Raw genomic sequence first — 25,930 nt, forward strand, 5'->3', positions numbered from 1 at the left:
GTGTGCCACTTTAAGACTGAGGCGAGGAACATATCATTTCTCAGAGGGATGAGAGTTTTTGGCGCTCCTTGCCAGAGAGAGCTTTGGGGGTATAGTCCTTGTGCATATTTAAGATATTTGAGATAGATCGATTCTTGATTAGTAAGGGAAGCGAGGGTTACTGAGAAGGACAGAAAAGTGGATCATAGAAATCATAGAAAGGTTACAGCGTAAAAAGGAGGCCATTCGGCCGATCGTGTCCATGTCAGTCTAAGGACAGCTGTGTGCCCTTATTAATCTGCCTTTCAGCTACAGGATCATAGCCTTGTAGCTTACAGCAATTACGGTGCAGATCTAGGTTCTTTTTAAAAGAGTTTCAAGCCTTTCCTCCACCACCAACTCGGCAGCGAATTCCAGACTCCAACCATTCTATGCGTAAATATGTTTTTCCTCACGTCTCCTCCACACTTTCTGCCTCTTATCTGGAACCCATGTCCCCGGTTCTAGAATTCTCCACTAAGGTAAACAATTATCCTGTCCACCCTATCTCTTCCCCTCATAATTTTGTATACCTCAATTAAGTCACTCCTCACACTTCTTTATTACAAGGAAAATAACTCCAACCTATTCAATCTCTCCTTGTGGCCACACTTTTCTAGCCCTGGCAACCTTCTTGTAAACCTCCTCTGCACTGTCTCCAGAGCAGTATAGTCCTTCCTGCATTGTAACGACTAGAACTGCACACAGTACTCCAGTTGTGATCACACCAGTGTTCAGTAGAATTCTAACATTGCGCCCTTACTTTTATATTTCCTTACGGATGTGAGAAATGTGAGATCAGCCATGATACTTTTGAATGGTGGAACATGCTCGATGGGCCAAACGGCCAACCTCTGCTCCTATATATTGTGATCTATTGGTATTATTTCATCAATCTTTCGCGTTCCAGATTCCCATTAATGTACTTTCGTTAAATACCTTGTCAGTAACTGTCTCCAGCTCTTTCTATATTGCGTCACCAGCACATATTTCTAAAACCAATCTGATAATTTTCGATGCAAAAATAACTTTGACAATGATGACTGCGTTTTTATTTACCAACTCAGTTGCATCATATTATCTAATTCTCAAAATGCTCCTTTATGTTAGCGAGATAATTGCACCTGTATGAATCCCTGAGTCATTGTGCAGACAATGGATTCAGAGCAGCCAAGGTCCTAACTCAGTTTGTCCGATCAAGAGCCTGAATTATGAGTCTCGCGAATACTGAGATGAGATTGATCGTGTGCCCGTTTGGCACCGTACATTTTTGAATTATCTTGGGAATGCCGGTGGTGAAAAACTATTGCAAAGGTGAACAATCTTACATTTTCCGGGACTGTGCTGAGGCTCCAGTCGATCAATGAATCTGTAAAATATCCACATGCATATTAACAATACATTCACGCCTGTGTACCTACTGACCATTGATCACATGCCCGGGAAATCCAGTCTATGGATGCGCAACCTGTCAAAGCCAGTCTGTGGGAACGTGTCTTCTATTTACCGCCCATTAGGGTCACCTTTCATTTTCCTGGGATCCTGCAACCGATGTTGGAAATTTGACCTCGGTTTGAATCCACCCAGAATATTATTCCCATTAAATTCAGCGGGTTGAACGTCGGAATATCGGGAGAACTGCACGCCAATTTGTGGAGTGATTCTGTCCAGCTGGTCAATTTGTATTTGAGGCATCGGTCGGAATTTTCCGGTGACAGGGATACAGTTCTACACACTGAATGATAATATTGGGTAAACAAAATAAAATAATAATACAATTCACAATGTGTGGCAATAGATATATCGCACAAACAGAATTTTCTGGAAATATATTTGAGGGAACCAATGAGCTGATACATGATCTAGTGAATCAACATCAATTATGAGAAGAATAACTGTGGGAATATCCCGCCAATCTGGAATATTCCATCCATTCAGGTCAGACTACGAACCGGTCACCTCCAATGTGGATTGTTCTGCCATTCCCTGTTATTCTCCGTGGACTGAGAAAATTAGAGGTAATAAACTTTCAGATTACTTTATGAATGACTGATAAACGCGGGTGAAATCTGTATACCTCTGCCTTTCCCAGTGACCACCCTACATTACTATTGCTTCATTCACAGTATATTCAGTTCACGGGGTACTCACAGGCAGGTGGAGCATTCCTCTTGTCTTCTTCAGCATTTACAGACTGTCCACTGGAACTGAAAATGCAAAAATTTTAATTGTCTTGTTGGTTCTAATGTCACAATGACAAACATTGCTTAAGGTAGACACTTAAGCAATGCCCAATGCCTCACTGCCCAGCACCTACAATCATTGTCCGGCACCTACATTCACTGCCCTGCACCTACCCTCACCTCGCAGTACGTACACTCACTGCCCGAGACCTACACTCACTATCCGGCACCTACCTTCATCGCCCCACACCTACACTCACTGCCCGTCACCTATCCTCTGCCCAGCGCCTACACTCACTGTCCGGCACCTACCCTCACTGCCCGGCACCTACACACTGCCCAGCACCTACACTCACTGACCGGCCCCTACCCTCACCGCCCGGCACCTACCCTCACCGCCCGGCACCTACCCTCACCGTCCAGCACATCCTCACCGCCCTGTACCTACCCTCACCGCCCGACACCTACCCTCACCACCCGGCACCTAAACTCACCGCCCGGCACCCACACTGACTGTCCAGCACCTACACTCACTGCCCGTCGCCTACCTTCACTACCTAGCACCTACACTCACAACCCGGCACCTACAATCACTGTCCGGCAGCTACTCTAACCGCCCGGCACCTACCCTCACTGCCCAGCCCCTACACTCACCGCCCGGCACCTACACTCACCGCCCAGCACTTACCCTCACTGCCCGGCACCTATCCTCACCGCCCGGCACCTACACTCACCGCCCAGCACTTACCCTCACTGCCCGGCACCTACCCTCAGTGCCCGGTAACTACCCTCACTGCCCGGCACCTACTCACCGCCCGGTACCTACACTCCCCGCCCGGCACCTACACTCACCGCCCGGCACCCACCCTGACTGCCCAGCACCTACACTCACTTCACGGCACCAACACTTACCGCCCAGCTTCTACCCTCACTGCCCGGCAGCTACTCTAACCGCCCAGCACCTACCCTCACTGCCCAGCACCAACAGTCACCTCCCGGCACCTTCACTTTCTGCCCGGCCCATACCCACTCCCCCGCCCTACCACCTCGTACCATCACGTTTCATTTTCATCATATTTTCATCTCTGTTTCCCCCTACAACCACGCGCTGTGCTGTGAAGTTTCACCTTCAGACCCTCTGCACATACAATCTTTCCAATCCCCCATTTGTTTTCTGGGGACTAAATTGTTTTGTTCATCTTTTGCTTTTCGTCCTACAGGCGAGTGGAAACACTCTCTGTATCCTCTCTATGAACACGTTACATATTTATCAATGACATCTGCCGGGGATTTACTCATTAAAAAAACACTTTTAAATGCAAAATTCCTCCTGTTTTCTCGACCTTTCAACCATTCTCTCTCTTATTCTTTAAGGAAATGCATTTGATTTTTTAAGGCGGTTTTTTAATCATTTAAACACCGCTGTAAGAGAACGTTAACTGCAGATTCAATTAAATGTCTGTTTCTTTCCTGTCCTATACTCAATCAAATGGAAGCAAATTATTCCGCTTTTCCACATCAGAACGCAAATATTTAGAATAGCTCAACTGAACTTCCTGTCACTTCTCAGCATCAAATCAATTGTTTTCCCAGGATTATAGCATAAATGAATCTACTCCACTCTGACACCATTCGTCCCAATACCTCCCACTCCATGAATATTTCTCCTTCATGTCCCTCCTGGTGCACAGAATGCATTCGAAGTCCAGTGAGACATTTATAACAATCACTGACTTGATTTTTGACAATATAATTATTTTGCAACGAAAAACTGTACAAATGTAACCAAGTGCTCTCAGATTCCGGAGCGATGTTACAATAAAAATATTCTCTCAATGTGAAAAGTGATTCAAAATATTTGGTGTAAGAGATTATTTTCACGTTTCGAGTTATTAATAATGAGTATTCAGCAAAAATACGAATTTGAACAGAAGGAGGCGACTCGCCCCTGCAGCCTTCTCCGCCAATCAATAAAATCATGCTGATCGGATTGTATCCTCAATTCCACATTTTTCTCAACTCCAATAACCTTTCAGCCCCCAGTTAATCAATAATCTATCCATCTTTGCCTTGAAAAAATGTATTCAAAGATTCTGCTCCACTGCCTTTTAAGGAAGATCGCTCCAAAGACTCGCGATCCTTTGAGAGAAAGAAAATCCTCAGCTCCGTTCTAATTGGGCGGCAAATATATTTTAAAAGTGACACCTCCCCACATCAAACCTGTCAACACCCCACAGAAACTTAAATATTTAGATCAAGTCGTCTCTGGCTCTTCTAAACTCCGGTGTACACAGACCTACCCTCTGCAAAATCTCCTCATAAAACAACAGACCGATTTTGGATGTTAGTCTGGAAAACCTTTTTGAACTGCTTCTAACACATTTACATCTTTCCTAACATAAGGAGACAGATTCCGTACAAAATACTCCAGATGTTGTCTCACCAATTCTCCTTATAAATCAAGCCTAACCTCCTTACATTCGTAACCAATTCACCTTGCACAAACAATGGCATTCTATGAGCTGCCCGAATTACTTGCACTGGCTGTATTCTAGCCTTTTGTGATTAATGCACTACGTCATCGAAAAACCCCTGTACTTCAGAAATCTGCAATCACCACAAATCATAGCTACTGATATCAAGCCATTTTTTAAAAATGTATCTCACCTTTTTCTTCCTGAGTTGTTTGGTTGCACCATAGAATAAATAGAAAATGAACATCAGGTAATTCGAATAAAATACACTTAACAGGCGCATATTTGCAGACGAATGAATATTGAACATAAAATCGAAATATCTGGAATTACTACATTGGATTTAGCAGTGGATTGGGGAGGTAGCATTCATTAGCAATTGATGGCATATTAAATGCACTTTGCGAGCTTGTCCCGTGTTCATTGGTGGGACTTTTCTCCGCTTCGTGTTTGCGAAAACATACAAGCAGAGGGCTTGGAGCAGCCACTCGGGCCATCCAGTTTGATTCTCCATTTGATGAAACGCCATTGCTGGTCTGCTTATCGCCTCTGCTCTGCTCCCCTCTCTGCATCCTATAACCTCCCTGTGCCTTTTCAGCCAACAACATGTCAAAGTTAGTTTCAAAAGTAATGACTCGCCAGCACCCCTTCCCCCTGCCCTCAGCGGAAACGAATGCCACAGAGCAATGATCCTTTGAGAGAGAAAACAGAATAATCCTTATCTTCATTTTAAATGATAGGAAATTATTGTTTCATCGGAGCCTCATGCGTTTCGTTTCTCAAATGAACGGAAACATCGCCTCAGAGAAGATTCAGTCACGTCCCCATGTCTGTTTCAGGAGAGATATATCTTTGTGACAGAGAAGGATTGAATGAGACGGCATAATGACGTAAAATGAAGTTACTTTAGGCGAATTGGAGAGCATACACTTTTTCTATCAGAAGTATGGGTAGGCACCATGAAGTACGGAGGAACAACAGATTTTCAAGTCCAAATGCATAAGGCAATAATGAACTTTAGTTAGCTCGTAAAATAAAATGAAGCTCTAACAGAATGAAGGGAACTACGATATTAGAGGAACAAGGTAATACATCAGTTATGCAATGTGCCGTTCATAATCCATTTTATTAAGGCGAGCAGATCCGGACAGAAAATATCAGCAAACATTTAGGGATTTCCGGACGGGAGTGAAGCTATAATCCCCGTGCAGATTCGCCGTTGCAATTTTGACCTTAGGAGGCTAGATTTTGAGGGAATATTATTTATGTGGTGTTCATTCCATCGAATGTTGGGCATGGAACAAAAAATTAATAAAGAGAGTTCAAAAGTGCGGGAGATGTGGAAATCAGGAGCACAATCATGTATGAACATCCGAATTCATAATTTTAGGAGGTTAATCAGGAAGAGCTCCTTCAAAAAATTATTAACCAGTAGACTTTATTACCCCAAGCATTGGGGTGCATGGAATAAAACCACACACAGTTCAGTTTTACTCAAGTATGTGGAACAATGTGGGAGATGGATCTCAGATGCAGTTGAATAGTTGAATGGAGATGGAAACAGAGAGGCTGAGCGGCCTGTCTTTCAGCCAACCTTTACTCACTGCATGTTGATGTACTTTTTAAAAATATATTCTTTCAAGGGATGTGGGATTTGTATCTCGGCCAGCATTTATTGTCTATCCAGAATTGCCCTTGAGAAGGAAATGGTGACCAGTATTCCCGCAGTGCTGCAGTTCCTCTAGCGCAGATACATCCACAGGGCTGTTGGGAAGGAGTTACAGGATTTTGACCCAGTGACAGTGAAGCATCGGCCGATATATTTTCAAGTCAGGATATTTTGTCACTTGGAGGGGACTTCCATGTGGGGATGTTCCCAAATGATTTACTTTGCCAAACAAATTAGAGTTATTACTTCCATAACTTACATAAATAAATGGGTCCAATTCTATTTACAATAACACGTACATAAAGTATGCTCAGGGTAGCATCATGCAACCGCAGCTAATTCTTTCCAGCCGTGTCCATGTGCCTCAAATCTTCTGACTGCAGTTTTATTTATTAAGAACCAGTTGGTTAGTTCTTGTTTTTATATTTTTATATAAATTTAAAGTACCCAATTTATTAGTTCAAGTTAAGCGACAATTTAGCGTGGCTAATTCCCGCAACCTACACATCTTTGGGTTGATGGAGTGAAACCACGCAGAGAATAATGTGGAAACTTCACAGGGACAGTGACCTGGGGCAGGGATCGAACCCGGTTCCTTTGCGCCGTGAGGCTGTAGTGCCAATCAAAGACGTTGACGCTCTATTTTCCCACCACGTTTCTACAGACGATGCTAATGGCAAACGATAATAATAATAATCTTTATTGTCACAAGTAGGCTTGCATTAACGCTGCAATAAAGTTACTGTGAAAAGTCCCTAGTCGCCACACTCCGGCGCCTGTTCGTGTACACAGAGGGAGAATTCAGAATATCTAATTCACCTACCAGCTTGTCTTTCAGGGCTTCTGGGAGGAAACCGGAGCACCTGGAGGAAACCCACACAGCCAGAACAAGAGAACTGTGGGCAGCTCTGTTCACGGCACTTTAGCAACGATATGATTTGCAATAAAGAGGATTCACAGGATATCCCCCAGGATTTTTCCTTGGTTGGCGCGTTTCAGATAAGAAGAGAGGTTAGCACGGCTTCTGTCATTTTCCTCAGAGCAGAGAAGGCTGAGGGGGGACCTGATTGAGATGTAAACTATTCTGATTGGCATAGATCAGGTGCATCGGAAGAAATTTACCCCATTAGCGGTGGGGTCAATGACCGAGGCATAGTTGGAAGGTAAGTACGAAGATATTAACCGAATTTGTGGAACAGCTTTTGTACCCAGATTCAGCTGGGAATCTAGATCTGACTGTCTGAAAGTGTTAGAGAGACGGGAACCTTCACAACATTTCAGACAAAGAGTCATCGGACTCGAAACGTTAGCTCTTTTCTCTCCCGACAGATGCTGCCAGACCCGAGATTTTCCAGCATTTTCCCTTTCGTTTCAGATTCCAGCATTCGCAGTAATTTGCTTTTATTTCAGAAATGTTTGGGCGACAACTAAAAATGCCAGAGCTTACAAGGTTAAGTACTGAAAAATAGGATTCGAAAAGATAAGTGCTTGATAGTCAGCACAGACACTGTGGGCCGAAGGGTATTTTTTTGCGGAAAAACATTATGACCGTCAGTGCATTTGCTATGTGTGATGTTTCCTGACAATAGATACAATAGCAATTTATTGAATATCCATAAAACACCAGGCATACACATATAACTCATCACATTTGTTGACAACAATTGGTCGATTACCTTTTTTCATGATCACCACGCTACATATCGAAATAGTGATCAACAGAAATAGAAGTATCGTGGATCCCAAAGCAATTAAAATATATATGTTAATTCCATCTGAAACAAAATTATATGAATAAGGTCTATCGCATTCTGCAGATATTTTGGTTTGTAAATTGACAACTTCTTAATAAATAGTTAAAAGGAATAAAAAATCACACACTGAGGCACGCGACCTACTCATTGCAGACATTTCTGTTGGAGCAGTGTATTTGTCACTGCACTAGTTACCCAGAGACCCATGGTCATATTCTGGGAACCGATGTCCAACAAATCTAGAATTGAAAGAAAAACTCGATATGGTCGATTGTCATAAAACATAATTTGGTCCATTGGTGATCTTCATGTAAGGAAACCTGCCGTTTTCACGTGGTCTGTTCTACATGTGGTTCCAGATCCACAGCAATGTGAGACTGAAGTGCCCTCTACAGTTGTCTCGTCGTGCAAGGCAATTAGGGGTGGGCAGTAAATGCTGTCCCAACCAACGGTGCCATCATCTGATGGACTGCTCAGTCTAATTGTTATTTGACAAATAGAAATTAGACCATACTAACATAATTCGTAGATGTGGTAGTAGATATTTCGGCTCATCGAATCTTCATGTCATTCAATTAGATCATGGTTGATTTGATATGACAATCTGGAACTCTACGTTCCCATCATGTCCCCTTAACTCTCGGGTAGAATGGTGGCACAATGGTTAGAACTGCTGCCTCATAGCACCAGAGACGGTCTGTGTAGAGTTTGTTCTTTCTCCCCGTCACTGCGTGGCTTTCCTCCGGGTCCCTTGGTTTCCTCCCACCGTCCAAAGATGTGCTGGTTATGTGGATTGGTCATGCTAAATTGCTTCGCAGCCTCGCAATGTTGGGATTGGGGCGGGGTATTGGGCGTGGATAGAGTGCTCTTTCAAAGGGTCGACGCTGACTCAATGGGCCGAATGGCTTCCTTCTGCACGGTAACGATTCTTTGATTCTCGTTTTCATTTTGTCTCGCTGCATGTGATTTATGCACGGGGACACCTAATCTCCTCTGTGCTGCAAATTTCTGCAGCCTTTCGCCATCTGAACCATATCAGCTTCTTCTTTCTTCCTGCCAAAGTGCATTTCCAACGTTATATTATATTTCCTACGGTTTTCCCACTCACTTAACCTGTCCGTATCCCTCTGCAGACTTTGCATTCCCCTCACCAGTTGCATTCCCACCTATAAATTTTTGCTGCAGAATACAACAGTCAGGATGGCGAGAAAACTCAGTTCGCAAAACTTTTCAAGCAGAATTTATCTGTATCAATAACACAATGAATAATATAAATTAGGATTTGCATCATATACTGGAACACCTTACCTGATCGCAGAAGGATCTGGGGAGTACATGTCTCTGATTCTATGCTTCGCCCAGCAACTTCGAATTCATATCGACATGTATAAAAGTCTGTCCTGTTCTGTAAACGAGGTGCAGTGAGGGAGATGCTAGCACCGTTTTTCCCGGCATTTTCTTGAGGAATATTAAACTGTGTTTGAGAATTTATGTAGAAATAAAATTTCACCGCAGAGTAGGAATTCGGCGCCGTGCAGCCGAAAGTAATATTCTGTTCATTTTCAGAAGTGTGCCCTTTTGTTTCCAACACGCAGATAGGTTTTAAGGGGTGGTCTAAAAAGTACAAAACGAAACATTAAGTGCAATTACCAAATGCAATATGTATGATCTCGTGTTTATGTTTTACACATGAGTAAACTACAGCTATTATTGATCACCCTTTCTCCATCTTTTAAACAAGCATTTTTGTTTACCCAATTTTTTTCAGGGAGGCACCACATAAATTAAAATAATTAGTCATTGTTGATCGACATTCTGATGACAGCATTAAGATATATTCACATAGCAATTCTCTGCCTTGAGATAATAAAACTGTTAGTGTCGTATTTTTTATCCGACCTTCTTATGTACCAACTTGCTCATGTCGATGCAAACAAGATTCCTGTTGCCATGTTTCATGATATTCATTGTTTTCTAAACAAACTGCTTGCTTTTCTTCTGTTGGTTGAGTTGTGCCGTTCAGATTCACTTTGTAGTTTTGTGAAAATTTCAAATGTTCGTTTACACTTGATACTCAAGAGATTAAGGGAAGTCGGACAGAAGCATATTATAGACCAAATGTTTGACAAATGCGAGAGTCCTCACGTTTGAAAAAAAGCGACTGGGGAAGAATTTGAGGCATTGGTTATTGCCATAGACAAATTACTGGGATCCATTATTAAGGAGATTACCACAAAATACTTCGAAAACACTCCTCCTCATAAGGTTGCCTGTTCATAAACATAAGCATGTCAGATCGGTAACTTTCCATTTATGCCCACCAGGTGAACGTTTGGCGGGGGGAGGGGGCGGGGTTGGGGGAGCAGAATTATGACCAGCATTTAGATTCCATTGATCCTGAGGGCATGAAAATACGGTCTCTGGGTGGGCGTGAGGATATGGTTGTGGAGGGTTCTTTAATTCCTCGTCACCCTATTCTGTATTGGATGCAGACTAAATCCATTCGTGTATCACAACAAAATACACTACCGGTGTAAACTACTTAGAGATTTTTCACGCATGATAGAGTTGGACCCCCGTAGATATTGAGTGAACAATAAAAGGAGGCATAATTGCTTTGCGGAGTAAACTCAATGCTTTACCATTTAATAACTAACAACATTCAGAACTTGGAATTTAAATACTAGGTATTAACTGGAAATAACTGTCGAAGAAAGCAATAACCAATCAAATTATGTCAATGAAGAAACATCAGATGAACAAAAACCCACTCGAGTTTGCAAGACAAGTGTAATTCGTTAAGGATAGCATTTAATGTTTGTACAGTTGTTATTTACATACAATTGAGAGGGGAAATGCACCCACCTATTACAGTCAAGATTATAGGGTCACTCTGTGCCGAATTCAGCAGTCGGCCTGAGACCCTCGTGTTATACATGCATCGATAATGATCTACGCCAGGATTCAGAGCCCCTGTGATGTTATACGTAACTGAATATCTCCCCTTCACGGTTCTGTGCGCTGCCGGTGTAAATGAGTTGTTCAACTTGTACAGAAAAAATGTTGTGTCCCAATCTCGAGGTGGGGCTTCGCAAGTTAATAACAATAATTCTCCTTTTAAAATTGTCGTAAAATTCTGATTCAGCGAAAGCTTTGGTGTTATTGGGGGATCTGAAATTAGAATCAAAGTTCACACATAGACAGAGGCACAATAATCTCCGTTGTTAAATAAGAAGATCGCATGGAAACAATTCTGGCCTGGGAGGTGGTAAAGTTGGAATTCGCCATTCAGTTACGCCAGACAATTATTGCACTGTAACGAAAATGTCCCAACCTGATGATTCTTAGAATTACACAGTAGAGTGGACGTCAGTTGGAGCGATCACGTGAAATACCTTTATTTAATTAACAGCAATTTTGTCTTTTGTGGTATTACTTGATTTTTAGATAAAATAGTCTAAAGGAGTTGATCCTTCAGAACAGTTTACTTGCTGGTCGGACCAAATAGGAAATCTTTTGGGGGCTATTTCGGACTGTAATGTTCTATTCATAGGTGTATCTTACTTCTTCTTAGTAAATATTTTACTTTCATTTTTTAAAAACAGAAGTGTTAGTGGAGTGCGATGGTCATTATGTTCACAGCTCGTCTGTAGAATACAGAGGAAGGTTGTGGTGTGTGAGCCGAGCTTCTCTCGGGGATGCGAGCTGCTAAGTAATTAATATTTGCTTTGGTCATAACAGCAGATAAGTCCTGTTTCCCATTTCCCAACGTCAGCTACGGGAAATCATGTCCAGAAAGAGCATGCCCTCCTTCCGAAGCTGACTCACAGTGACTCGTCATCTCAGCTACCGCTTGCTCATTGTAAACTCATTGAGGTAAATTATCTGACCACGCCCACCGCGGAAATGGAACAGTTGACGGGTTATTGAAAAGTTGACCTACCGCTGGAATTTCTCCCGTGCAGGCTAGCCTGAAAATTCCCGCCCTTTGTCTTGCCCCCGAACTGTACTCCTTGTCCAGGTGTTCCAAAGACGTTTAATGCTCCTCAATGAAACAGCAGGTTATCCTTAGACTGGGCGGTCTACAGCCTTTGCAATAAACCGGATAGAGATAATAATCCCGCCCTCTATTCTGTGCCGTTCATTTTGGGTTTTTTATGTTATTACGCTATTGTTCCATTTTGTATTCGGATGGTTGCTATGAAGCCAGTGACACCTCTTATGTACCTTTAGATAATTTATTTTACTGTCCCCTTACCACTCATTTGGCTCTTACAGAATTGTCTCAGTAAAGTAGGAGGGGATTATATTCCTCATGGCTGCACCGTCTCCCCCTGCCTTTCCCGGTAACCCAGCACATGGATTAATTTGAGATAACACTTCAAGTCCCGCTGATTGTCTTTATAAAACTTAACAAGATTAACAATTAACTTAAATCAAACAGATTTGCCTTTCAAATACAATTGTTTTCACCACTCAGGCCATTTATTACTATCAGCTCTCTTTCTTGGCAAAGTCTTTAAAACCGGAGATATGAAAGTTAGGTTTAAATGTGGCAAACGTCTCTGACGGAAATCACGACTTAGCCGCAATTTGGACAATGCTCTCTGTAATATCACCATAAGACAGAGGAGCAAAATTAGGCCACGGGGCCCATCAAGTCTGCTCCGCCATTCAACCATTCTCCTGCCTCCTCCCCTTAACCCCTGATCCCCTTATTGATCAAACATCTGTCTATCTCAATCTTCAAGACACGCGGTGATTTGGCCTCCACAACGTTCTGCAGCAAAGAGATCCACAGATTCACCACCCTCTGGCTGAAGGAATTCCTCCTCATCTCTGCTTTATTGGGGCTGGTTTAGCACACTGGGCTCAATAGCTGGCGTGTAATGCAGAATAAGGCAGCAGCGTGGGTTAAATTCCCATACTGGCCTCCCCGAACAGGCACAGGAATGTGGCGACCAGGGGACTTTCACAGTAAATTCACATAGTAATACTTCTGACGATAACATATTATTATTAAAAGATCGTCCCATTAGTCTGAGATGATGTCCTCTGGTTCTAGTTTTTCCTACAAGTGGAAACATGCTCTCTACGTCCATTCTATCCCGGCCTCGCAGTAACTTGTACGTTTCAATTAGATGCCCCCCTCCCCTCATCGTTCTAAACTCCAACGAGTACAGACCCAGAGTCATCAACTGTTCCTCATACAACAAGCTCCTCATTCCAGGAATCATTCTTGTGAACCGCCTCTGGACCCTTTCCAAGGCCAGCACATACTTCCTTAGATACGGGGCCCCAAACTGCCCACAATACTACAAATGGAGTCTGCCCAAAGCCTTATACAGCCTCAGAAGTATACCCCTAGTCTTGTATTATATCTCTCTTAATATGAATGCTAACTTTGCATATGCCTTCTGAACTGCCGACTGAACCTGCACGATAACATTAAGAGAATCGTGAACACGGACTCCCAAGTGCCTTTGTGTTTCTGATTTCCTAAGTATTTCCCTATTTAGAAAATAGTCTATGCCTAAATTCCTCCTTCCAAAGTACATAATCCCACACTTCTCCACATTGTATTCCATTTTCAACTTCATTGCCCACTCTCCTAGCTTGTCCAAATCCTTCAGCAGCCCCCGTTGCTTTCTCAATACTACCTGTCCCTCTACAGATCATTGTCTCATCTGCAAACTTAGCAACAATGCTTCAGTTCCTTCTTCCAGATCATGAATGTATATTGTGAAAAGTTGCGGTACCACCACAGACCCCTCAGGCACACCGCAAGTCATCTGCTGCCATCCTGAACAAGACCCCTTTATCCCCACTCTCTGCCTGCTGCCAGTCAACAATCCTCTATCCACGCCAGGATCTTACCCTTCACACCATGGGCTCTTCACTTATTTAACAGTGTCCTGTGCGGCACCTTGTCAAAGGCCTTCTGGAAATCTAAATAAATTACGTCTACTGGTTCACATTTGTCTAACGTCCTTATTATCTCCTCAAAGAACTCTAACAGGTTTGTCATACATGACCTCCCTTTGACGAAGCTGTGCTGACTCACTCCTATTTTACCATGCACTTCCAAGCACTCCGCGATCTCATCTTTAATGACAGACTCTAAAATCTTACCTCTGGGACCCGCCTTGCCTCCTGTAATTCCTGAAATGTCACCAGCAATGCCTCCACAATCTCCTCAGCTATCTCGTTTAGGATCCTGTGGTGTAGTCCATCTGATCCAGGTGATGTATCCACCCTCAGACCTTTCAGCTTCCCCAGAATCTTCTCCTTGGTGATGGACGCTGCACTCACCTCTGCCTCCGATTCTCCTAGAGCTCTGGCATCTCACTGGTGTCTTCCACCGTGTAGATTGATGCAAAGTAACTGTTTAGTTCGTCTGCCACTTCTTTGTTTCCTATTATCACTTCTCCAGCCACGTTTCCCAGTGGTCCAGAGTCTATTTTTGCCTCTCCCTTACCTTTTATATGTTGAAAAAAATCTCTTCCTATCTTCTTTGATATTACTAGCTAGCTTGCACTCATATTTCACCTACTCCCTCCCCCCCTATTGCTTTTTTAGTTGTCCTCTGTTCGCTTTTAAAGGCTTCGCAATCCTCTGTCTTCCCACTAATCCTCGCCACTTTATCTGCTTTTTATTTAGCCTTTTTGTTGTCTTTGACTTCCCTCGTCAACCATGGATGCCTTGTCTTCCCCTTAGCATGCTTCTTCCTCCTTGGGATTAATTTCTGCTGCGCCTCCCGAATAACCCCAAAAACGCCTGCCATTGGTGTTCCACTGCCTTCCCTGATAGTCTTCCTTACCAATCAACTCTGGCCAGCTCCGGCCTAGTGTATTTTTAGCTACCCTTATTGAATAGTAATACCGTTACGTCTAACTCCAGCTTCTCCCTCTCAAACTGCAGGGTAAATTATATCATATTGTTGTCATGGGAGTGTCCCTTTAAGAAATGTGTGTTCATCGAATAGCGTCAGAGGTGTCATTGTGTGTGTGGAGCTGGGCTGTGACTCTGGCTTTTGCTTTCGCTTTTGAGCTGGGAGCTGGCTGTGGTGAGGTTTACTTTGGTTTACGCCTTTGGAAGCTGGATTCAGACAAAGAAGGCTTCTCCTCTCTCTGCATGTTAAACCGTGTCCAGATCACGATAATTTTAAAATGATAACTGTTTTCTGTGACGAATTCAAACCTACTGTTTTGGTAAAAGGGGTCGTTCTGGTTTTATTGGATGTTGTTATCAAGTTGAAACAGCAGAAAGAGAAGTTATGGAGGGTTTTATATATTGAAAGAGAACTGCAGCTGTGTGGGACATTTATGTTTTAGTTGATAAAAATGCTTACTGTGTGTGTTTATAGAAATTTGAACTGAATTCTTGAAAATACTTTGTTTTTGATTAAAAGTGCTTCAGGTTTTTGTTGAATAACATCTGAATGTTAAGCCCTTGAGCTCCTCATAACCAAAATCTACGAACAGTTCTGGGTCAGGCGAACTTCATGATATACCTTTGTGTTGTCTAAACCCTGGCCGATAACATTGTGGTCACTGCTCTCTGAGGGTTCCTTCGCCTTAAGATCCCTAATCAAGTCTGCCTCATTACACATCACCAAATCCAGAATTACCTGTTGCCTAGTGGGCTGTACGACAAGCTGATCCAAAAAACTATCACTTAAACATTCCACAAATTCCATTTCTTGGGATTCACTACCAACCTGATTTTCCCAGTTATTGAAGTCCCTCATGATTATTGTGTATTGCCTTTTTTACATGCTTTCTCAATCTCCTGATTTATTTTCTTCCACGCATCCTGAATACTGCTCAGCGTAATTGACAATAATGAACTAAATTGATATAGAATCATAGAATTTACAGTGCAGAAGGAGGCCATTCAGCCCATCGAGTCTGCACCGGCTCTTGGAAAGAGCACCATACCCAAGGTCAACAACTCCACCCTATCCCCATAACCCCATAAGCCCACCCAGCACTAAGGGCAATTTTGGACTCTAAGGGCAATTTATCATGGCCAATCCACCTAACCTGCACATATTTGGACTGTGGGAGGAAACCGGAGCACCCGCAGGAATCCCACGCACACACGGGGAGGATGTGCAGACTCCGCACAGACAGTGACCCAAGCCGGAATCGAACGTGGGACCCTGGAGCTGTGAAGCGATTGTGCTATCCACAATGCTACGGTGCTGCCCACGATATGAGATGTTCTTCCAAATACTTAAAACCTGATTTATCTAAAGTTTATGGCTATAAACAAATAATATTTTGACAATAAATGTATGAAGAATGTATGAGGTGTTTTGAGTCTAAAATATTTGGTCGAGTTAATTTGTACATTGTCAGACCCCATCTGTTAATCAGTGATATCAGTTAATGTAGAATGACTTTCTCAAACTAACTCGCTAAATTGTGGCAGAAATTTTATTTTTTTGTTCTCAAACCAATTTAGCGAATAAAATTGAGCCAAATAAAATGTCACCTGAAATGTTAACAGGAACTACAATATAATGCGCATGGGATTGGTGGAAATGTATTGTGGTAGATAGAAAACTGGTTGGCCGAGAGGAAACAAATGGTCGGAATTAATGGGTAATTTTCAAATTGGCAGGCAATAACTAGTGGGGTGCCACGGGGGTCGCTTCTGGGACGCCAGCTATTCAAAATACATATTAATGATTTGGATGAGGGAACATAATGTCACATCTCAACGTTTGCAGATAATACCAAGTTAGGTGAGAGGGTGAACTGTGACGAGGATGCAGAGATTCTACAACATATACTGCACAGGTTGGGCGAGTGGGCTAATCAATGGCAGATGCAATATAATTTGGATAAGTGGGAGGTTATTCACATTGGAAGCATAAACATGAAGACAGATTACTACCTGAACCGTCATAAATTGGGAAAGGTGAGTGTGTAGCGGGACCTGGGTGCCCTTGTGCACCAGTAACTAAAGGTAAGCATGCAGGTGCAGCAGGCGGTAAGGAAGGCTAATGGTATGTTGGCCTTCATTGCGAGAGGTTTTGGGTACAGGAGCAGGGATGCGTTGTTGCAATTATACAGGGCCTTGGTGAGGCCACACCTAGAGTATTGTGAGTAGTTTTGGTCTCCTTTTCTGAGGAAGGATATTCTTTCTCTCGAGGGAATGCAGCGTTGGTTTCCCAGACTGATTCCAAGGATGGCGGGATTGTCATATGAGGAGAGATTGTGTTGGTTAGGGTTGTTCTGCTCGAGTTCAAATGAATGAGGGGGGGCTCATAGAGGCTTATAAAATTCTAGCAGTGACAGGGTAGATGCAGTAAACTTGTTCCCAATGGTTGGTGTGTCCAGAACCAGTGTTCACAGTCTGAGAATTCAGGGTAAATCTTTTCGAACAGATAAGAGGAGATATTTCTTCATGCAAAGAGTGGTGAGCCTGTGCAGTCCATGACCACAGGAAGTATTTGATGCGCAAACATTGAATATATTCAGGGAGCGGATAGAGAGAGCACTTGGGGTAAATGGGATCAAAGGTTATGGAGAGAAAGTTGGATTAGGCTATTGAGTTGGATGAATGAAATGGAAATCGCTTATTGTCACAAGTAGGCTTCAAATGAAGTTACTGTTAAAAGCCCCTAGCGCCACATTCCGGCGTTTGTTCGGGGAGGCTGGTACGGGAATGATAAGCCTCGATCGTGATGAATGGCGGACCAGGCTCGAAGGGCCAGAAGGTCTCATCCTGCTCCTGTCTTCTATGTATCTATATATTGCTGCCTGGAATCAACCGGGGACGTATACCATTGAGAAATTGATTTGAAACAATCTACTTAGGATGAAGTACATTGATGAAGCTCAACATTAGTAACATTAAAGTAGAATTGAATTAGGATCATGTCAATCAAAGGCTCAGTATAAACAATGCTCAATAACGAACATTTACACGATGAACATAAATGAAAGGAGACGCGGATAGTTTTCATTACTAATCCTGGCATCAGCTTGTTTGATTTCATTGCATTTGACAGCCATGATTTTCTTGTATGACGTAGCCTGCTCGAATAGGAGCGTAATCCACTCCTATTCCAATTCGTATGCTGGTAGGTTTTATTTGACTGTTAAACAGTAGGATTAGCAACACTCGTGCGAATGGTTCAGGGAAATGACTTGAGTGTGGTAACCTATGGTTGGGTGTATTTTTAGCTACCCTTATTGAATTCTAATACCGTTACGTCCGACTCTAGCTTCTCCCTCTCAAACTGCAGGGTAAATTCTATCATATTGCTGTCATGGGAGTGTCCCTTTACGAAATGTGTGTTCATCAAATAGCGTCAGTGGTGTCATTGTGTGCAAGAAATTATTAAGTGAATTTAACATAAATTCTGAGGGTTTATAAAGATATCTACCTATCAACGATGGGATTTCTGAAGTTATTAGCTGGTCGATATTAATATTTATTTTAAAAATCAAACTTTAGTTTCAGAAACTGACATCTACCGTTATAGTATATCTCTGAACATGTGAATTTCTTAGCTGTTCTTATTTTTAGGATAGTAACATGAGAACAGTTAGAAATAGCGCACTGTATAGGACATATGTAAATTCAAAGAAATTCTGGGGAAAGTTGTGTCACATTATAAAGGAATTACTGGCAGGGAAAGGACAGGACCTTGAAAGCAGGCTGTGAACTATGACATTCGAACAGAAAGTGTGTGTTTCCCTCTAACAGGTAAGGGATCAGTCTATAGAAAATGACTAAGGTACCATAGCTAATAAAAAGGGTAGAATATATGTATGCGTGTAAGGTTAGCAGCAACAGAAGCTATTCCTCTTTGATAAAGGAATTTGAGCGCCAACGTGGGACTGAAGCTGATTGGGTGAGGGAGGGGCTAGTTGCATAACAGTCGGATAAAGACAGTTCCTGAGACTGTCATTTACCTTACGGGGAGACGGACCCAGAACACCAGAAGCAGAACAGACAAGAGAAGACACAATACAGTGAGAGGAAGAAAGACTTGAAGAGCAAAGGATTATTTCTCCCGGAAGATCGTGCGCTCCACCCTCTAGATATAGACAGGAGTATTGTATCCAAAGATGAACGGGTTAGGTGTATTGGCCATGATAAATTTCCCCTCAGTGTCCGGGAATGTGTAGGTTAGGTTATGGTGTTATGAGGATAGAACGGGTGGTTGGATGAGTGGACATGGGTAGGGTGCTCTTTCGAAGGGTCGTTGCAGTCATGGTGTGCCGAATGGTTACCTGTTGCACTGTAGGAACTCTATGGATTCTGTGAAATGATGCACGTTGACGGTGGCAATGTGAGGCACTGCTGCCTCACAGGGCCAGAGACCTGGGTTTGATTCTAACCTCGGATGACTGCATTTGTGGAGTTTTCACATTCTCCCCGTGTCTGTGGTTATCCTCTGCGAGTTCCGGTTTCCTCCCACTGTGCAAGATGTACAGGTTAGGTGGATTGGCTATACTCATTGGTCCAAGATGGTGTTAAGGTGATAGGGTGGGGATTGGACCTGGATGGGCTCCTCTTGCAGACTCGATCAGCTGAATAGCCTAGTTATGCACTGTAGGTATTGTATGGTTCTATTATTTTTATTGACATAGTTCATGCCAAACTTGTTTGGCACTGCCCAATGAAATCGATTCATGAACAATATTACCTGTAAGTCAGTTTGTGCCTAAAAAGGATGCGGACAACTCAAAAACCAGAAAGAAAATACTAAGTGAGTTCTTCAGGAATATATGAATGAATGGAAATGAAAATCGCGTATTGTCACGAGTAGGCTTCAATGAAGTTACAGTGAAAAGCCCCTAGTCGCCACATGCTGGCGCCTGTTCGGGGAGGCTGGTACGGGAATTGAACCGTGTTGCTGGCCTGCCTTGGTCTGCTTTTAAAACCCAGCGATTTAGCCCTGTGCTAAACCAGCCCTAGGTTCCTCCCATCACAAAATGCCAAACAGGTTGCCTACCTTTGAATACATTAAATACATAACTTGAAGAGTTGACCAGGGAGAGTGGATGTCGTTTATGTAGATTTCCAGAAGGCTTCCGACAACGTCTCACATGTGTAATATGTAATATGTAAAGTTAAATTGCATGGGATTACGGATAGTGTTTCGAGCTAGCGAGAAAACTGGTTAGCAAACAGGAAGCAAAAAGTTGGAAGAACAGGGACTTTATGGATTGGCACGCAGTGACCAGTGGGATACCGCAGGGATGTGTGCTAGGGCCCCAGCTACTCACATTATATATTAATGATTTGGTCTCGGAAACTAAATGTATTGTTTCTAAATTTGCAGATGATACCAAGTTGGGTGGGTAGGTGAGCTGTGAGGAGGATGCAGAGATCCTTCAGTGGAATTTGACAGGCTGAGTGAGTGGGCGCGTGAATGGCAGATGCAGTATAATTTGGATCAATGTGAGATTACCCACCTCGGTAGCAAAAATAGGAAGGCAGATTATTATTTGAATGGGTGTAAATTGAGAGAGGCGGATACTCAGCGAGACATTGGTGTCCTCGTGCATCATTCTCTTAAAGTAAGCGCGCAGGTTCAGCAGGCAGCAAAGAAGGCAAATGATATGTTTGCCTTCATAGCAAGAGGATTTGAGTACAGGAATAGAGATGTTTTACTGCAATTGTATAGGGCATTGGTGAAGCCAATTTGTTGATAAGGGGTAAACCTTTTAGGACTGAGGTGAGGAGAAATTTCTTCACTCAGAGAGAGTGGTGAATCCTGTGGAATCCGTAACCACAGAAAGTCGTTGAGGCCAAAACGTTGTGTAATTTCAAATTGGAATTAGATACAACTCTTGCGGCTAAAGAGATCAGGGGATATGAGGGGAAGGCGGCATTAGGGTATTACATTTGATGATCTGTCATAATCATAATGGATGGCGGTGCAGCCTCGAAGGGCCGACAGGCCTCCTCCAGCTCTATTTCCTGTTATTTTGTTTTATCTTATGCGAGATTCCATGTTGTTCGATCAGGGACATATATTGGAAAATACAACCTGTAGACACACCTCCACCCCCAACGCTTTCACAAAAAAAAGTATCCTCTCTATGCTGCTGCTGGCTTCCCAAACCGCTGAGGAAGAGCAATGATCCGAACGTTCTCCAATGTGGTCTCAAATGCAAGAGCTTATATGGATGACTTTCAGACAGTTTCCATTACTTCAAGGCAAATAATGTCTGTATATTTTGTAAATTATATTTCAAAGCAAAATGCGATAACTAAAATGTAAAATATTGTTCAGCTCACCAATAACAGGAACCTGGACATTTGTGCTGTTTTCTGAGGCTATGCGTCGCCCGTTTTGGGCTATTTGATAAGCACACCAATAATCTTCCGTTTTACCGGCTGCCAGTCTGAAACTGACAACGTTATGGTATCCAATCCGACTGCTCCTCAATACGGAATGGCGATCTCTGCCTTGGAACAAATTAAACTGGCTAGGTGATTGCTGAAGTCCAGCCTCACAGGTAATAGTGATACTTTCGCCTTTCAGAAAAATGCTTTCGGACTCATTCAATCTGATAGATGGTTTTGGTGGGCGATCTGATTTAAATAAGGAAAGACAATGACATCGAGTTTAATATTAATTGAAAACAAACAACTGGAATCTCTAGAAATGGAGGGTTAGTTTCTAATAGCATCCTAATCGGAAAACGCATCACTTACCAATTACAGTCACTGAGATTTTGTCACTCTCTGCAGAATATTTCCACTGGTCAAAAACCTTTACCCAACAGACGCAGGTGTAATCAGCGGTAATTATTGGCTGTATTTGGAAAGTGGCAAAATGGCTGTTGCCTTCGGTGTAGCTGTTAATTTCCCGATCAGCAACATAAAGATAGAATCTATAAACGGTGGAGTGAAAATCGACGCTGCAAGTAATGGTCACTATTTCTCCATTAACGAATGTATTCTCCAACGGATTGAGAGAGATTGTGGGTCTCCGCGGATTGTCTGTCAAAAAGAAAAATAAATTTGTCTCAATTACTGGGGGAAATGTTAAGTTTACATTAAAACAAAGAAAATTTGTGCTGCTATTTACCTAATGCCGTGATATTGATCCGTTCACTGTGCTCTGATATCAGCCACTTCCCTGACACTTGCGTTTCACATCTGCATGTATAAATTGCCGAAGTTGTTGTTTCAAATCGGAAATCAGCGGAATGGTAATTGACATCACTCCAAGCTGACGCCGTGCGCATTACTTCACCATTTCTGTGCAGCAACATCCGGTTGCATGAATAATGAGAACTTACAAAGCAGCTAATCGTGGTCAATTCGCCTTTAATAGAAACGGCGTACGGGATGTTCAACACGATTGATGGAGTTTTCGGGCGATCTGTGAAAGGTGCATGCAAAATAGTGAAATGGACAAACATTTAGTCAGTCCAAAAAAACTCTCCTGCTTTTCTTTGTTCGGGGAAATTAAACCCTGAGAAAAAAAGTTACGCAAATTGGCCTGAGTAAAACATGCAGATGTAAAACATTAGGGTAACTTCTCAGACTGTCACGGCGGTGGGTAATTAAGGTAATAAGGCACCAGCTGTTCTGTATTTGAGCGGACCGAGATTAATTAGGACGGGTGACACTTTGCTGTGTTGGTCACCACATAATACTGACTTAGCAAAAACTTCGGGGAGTCAGGTAGTGATGGCCACACTGAGGTTGTTCAGGCAGCACTTTAAATGGAGGACTGGGTAAGGGGGGATGCCGATTAACGGGAATCACGGGTTTGGGCCAGGAAGCATGGATGCGAGGTTTGGGGGTTGGGGGGGGGGGGGGGGGGGAACAGGTGTCAGTGTAACGTCGGATTTGTTACTTGGGGGACGATTTGCGAGTCTACAGGAGTTGGGAAAGAAATATGGATATACACAGAGGGGTTTAGTATATACAAGAACCGGATTTCGCAAGGAAGTTATTCCAGAACTTCCCAGGAGCGCCGCCTCCTTCGTTTTTGGAGGAAGTGTCGAAAGCGGGAGAATTAGAGAAGAAAGTCATCCAGGCGATTTACGGGCGGATACAGGAGGTGGATTAAGTTTCGATGGATTGGATGAGGATGAAATGGGGGGAAGAGTTGGGGTGGGTGATTCAAGGCTGATTGTGGAGTGAGGTGTTACGGAGGGTGAATGCCTCCATTTCTTGTGTGAGGTTAGGGCTCATACAGCTGGAGGTAGTGTGTAGGGCTCACCTCACGAAATCAAGGATGAGCCGGCTGCTCGAGAAGGTGGAGGATACCTGTGAGCGATGTGGGACGGGGCACGCGAATCTTGTTTTGGGCCTGTCCGAAACTAGAACATTTTGGAGGTCAGTATTCAGGACAGTTTCAGGGGCGCTGCATGAGGATGTGAATTAGGCCCCATAGAAGCCATTTTCGGGGTGTCGGATAAGCTCCAGCTGTAGGCAGGCGCGAGGCGGATATCTTAGCCTTCGCCTGGTTGATCACTTGAAGGTGGCTTTTGTTGTGGTGGAGGTCAGCCTCGCCACCCTGCGCTCGGCGTGGTAGGGGATTTACTGGAGCTTTTGGCCGGAGAGAAGATTAAGTTCGAACTGAGGGCGATGAAGGACGGGTTCTACAATTGTTAGGGGGAGGTCGCGATGGGGATGTCTTGTTTAAAAGCAAATTACTGCGGATGCTGCAATATCCAACCACAAGAGAAAATGCTGGAAATTCTCAGCAAGTCGGGCAGCATTTGTAGGGAGAGAAAGGAGCTACCTTTTTCAGTCCGATTACTCTTTGTCAAGGCTAAAAGGCACAAAAAGTGGGAAATATTTATACTGTAGGGTGACGGAATGAAAGATGAGTCACAGCCACAGAAACATGTGAAGAGAGTGCCAATGAAAATCGCTTATTGTCACAAGTAGGCTTCAAATGAAGTTGCTGTGAAAAGCCCCTCCCTTGTCGCCACATTCCGGCGCCTGTTCTGAAAATGAAATGAAATGAAAATCGCTTATTGTCACGAGTAGGCTTCAATGAAGTTACTGTGAAAAGCCCCTAGTCGCCACATTCCGGCGCCTGTCCGGGGAGGCTGGTACGGGAATTGAACCGTGCTGCTGGCCTGCCTTGGTCTGCTTTCAAAGCCAGCTATTTAGCCCAGTGTGCTAAACCAGCTCCGGGCAGTCCGCAGAGAGAATAAAAAGGTGTGAAAGGCTAAACAGAAGAGAAACTGACATCACAGGACGAACTGTGACAGATGTAGATGTGGGGGAAGGGGGTACACGGGTGGGAGGGAGATAAAATGAGGAAAGGTGTGAAGGAGAAGCAAAGGGGAGACAATGTAAAGGAAATATATGATAGAGGAAAAGAGTGGGGGATATATATATATAAAGTCAAACAGGTTTGTCTCAAATCATTAGTTTTCGGAGCACTGCTCCTTCCTCGGGTGAATGAAGAGGTAGATTCCAGAAACATTTATAAAGACAAAGTCAAAGATGCAAGACGATAATTTTAATGCCAGCATTTGCAGGTAATTAAGTATTTACAGAGCCAAAGAGAGTGGTAACCCCAGGTTAAAGGGCTGTGAATTGTCTCAAGCCAGGACAGTTGTTAGGATTTCGCAACCCCAAGCCAGATGGTGGGTGATGAATGTAATGCCACATGAATCCAAGGTCCCGGTTGATGCCATACTCATGTGTTCGGAACTTGGCTATAAGTTACGGCTTGGCGAATCGGTGTTGTTGCACGTCCTGAAGGCCGTCTTGGAGAACGCTCACCCTGAGACCAGAGGCTGATGACTGTTGAAGTGTTCCCCAACCGGCGATTGTCGCGCGATGTCCGTTCATCCATTATTGCAGTGTCTGCATGGTCTCGCCAATGTACCACGCTTCAGGACATCCTTTCCTGCAGCGTATGAGGTAGACAACATTGGTCGAGTCGCACGTGTATGTACCATGTGCCTGGTGGGTGGTGTTCTCATGTGTAATGGTGATATCCATGTCGATCATCTGGCACGTGTTGTAGAGATTGTCATGGCAGGGTTATGTGATGTCATGGTCGCTGTTCTGAAGGCTGGGTAGTTTGCTGCAAAAAATGGTATGTTTGAGGTTGCGCGGTTGTTTGAAGGCAAGTAGTGGGCGTGTGGGGCTGACCTTGGCAAGATGTTTGTTTTCATTGATGACGTGTTGAAGGCTGCGAAGAAGATGTCATAGTTTCTCCGCTTCTGGGGAAGTACTGGACGATGAAGGATATTCTTTTGGTTGTGTCCCGTCTTTTGTCTCCTGAAGAGGTCGGTGCGGTTTTTAGCTGTGGTGCATTGGAAATGTCGATCGATGAGTCGAGCACCATATCCCGTTCGGACATTACACGTGAGAACACCACCCACCAGGTACGCAGTACATACTCGTGCGACTCGGCCAACCTTGTCCACCTCATACACTGCAGGAATGGATGTCCCGAAGTGCGGTACATTGGTGAGATCATGCAGACGCTGCGACAATGGATGAACGGACATTGCGCGACAAACGCCATGCAGCAATGTTCCCTTCCAGTTGGGGAACACCAGCAGTCAAGGGCATTCAGCCTCCGATCTTCAGGAAAGCGTTCTTCAGGGCGCCCTTCAGGAGGAGCGACAACGCAAAATAGCCGAGGAGAAACCCAAAGCCAAGGTCTGCACACAGTAATATGGCCTCAACTGGGACATTGGATTTATGTCGCATTACATTCACCACCACCCCCTCCACACACACCATCTGGCCTGGGCTTGCGAAATCTTACCAACTGTCCTGGCCTGGGACAATTCATACCTCGTTAACATGGGTTTACCCCTATCTGAATCTGTCAAGACTTAATTACCTGCAAATGCTCGCAGT

The 25,930-nt window shown here is 43.6% G+C and overlaps 1 protein-coding gene across 1 annotated transcript; it reads right to left on the bottom strand.

Moving 5' to 3' along the window:
- Nucleotides 1-1,214: 1,214 nt before the first annotated feature.
- On the bottom strand, nt 1,215-25,057 carry LOC119954791. The gene is made up of 9 exons (XM_038780333.1): nt 25,012-25,057; nt 22,167-22,463; nt 21,791-22,078; nt 21,371-21,667; nt 10,964-11,269; nt 9,407-9,712; nt 7,978-8,119; nt 2,170-2,225; nt 1,215-1,387 (listed from the first exon to the last, which is right to left on the bottom strand). Exons 1-9 carry the CDS (start codon nt 25,055-25,057, stop codon nt 1,215-1,217), a joined length of 1,911 nt encoding a protein of 636 aa, XP_038636261.1.
- Nucleotides 25,058-25,930: the final 873 nt, after the last annotated feature.

This window comes from Scyliorhinus canicula, chromosome 20, assembly GCF_902713615.1.
Source record: "Scyliorhinus canicula chromosome 20, sScyCan1.1, whole genome shotgun sequence".
Lineage (NCBI taxonomy): Eukaryota > Metazoa > Chordata > Chondrichthyes > Carcharhiniformes > Scyliorhinidae > Scyliorhinus > Scyliorhinus canicula.

Bases quoted from the DNA above. Each gene is read 5' to 3' on its own strand.
- LOC119954791 (XM_038780333.1), bottom strand. From the start codon at position 25,057: ATGGATATCACCATTACACATGAGAACACCACCCACCAGGCACATG. The intron at 21,668-21,790 runs GTAAGTGATGCG...TATTTAAATCAG, and splicing joins AATCTCAGTGACTGTAATTG to ATCGCCCACCAAAACCATCT. The intron at 11,270-21,370 runs GTGAGCTGAACA...TTCTAATTTCAG, and splicing joins TGTCCAGGTTCCTGTTATTG to ATCCCCCAATAACACCAAAG.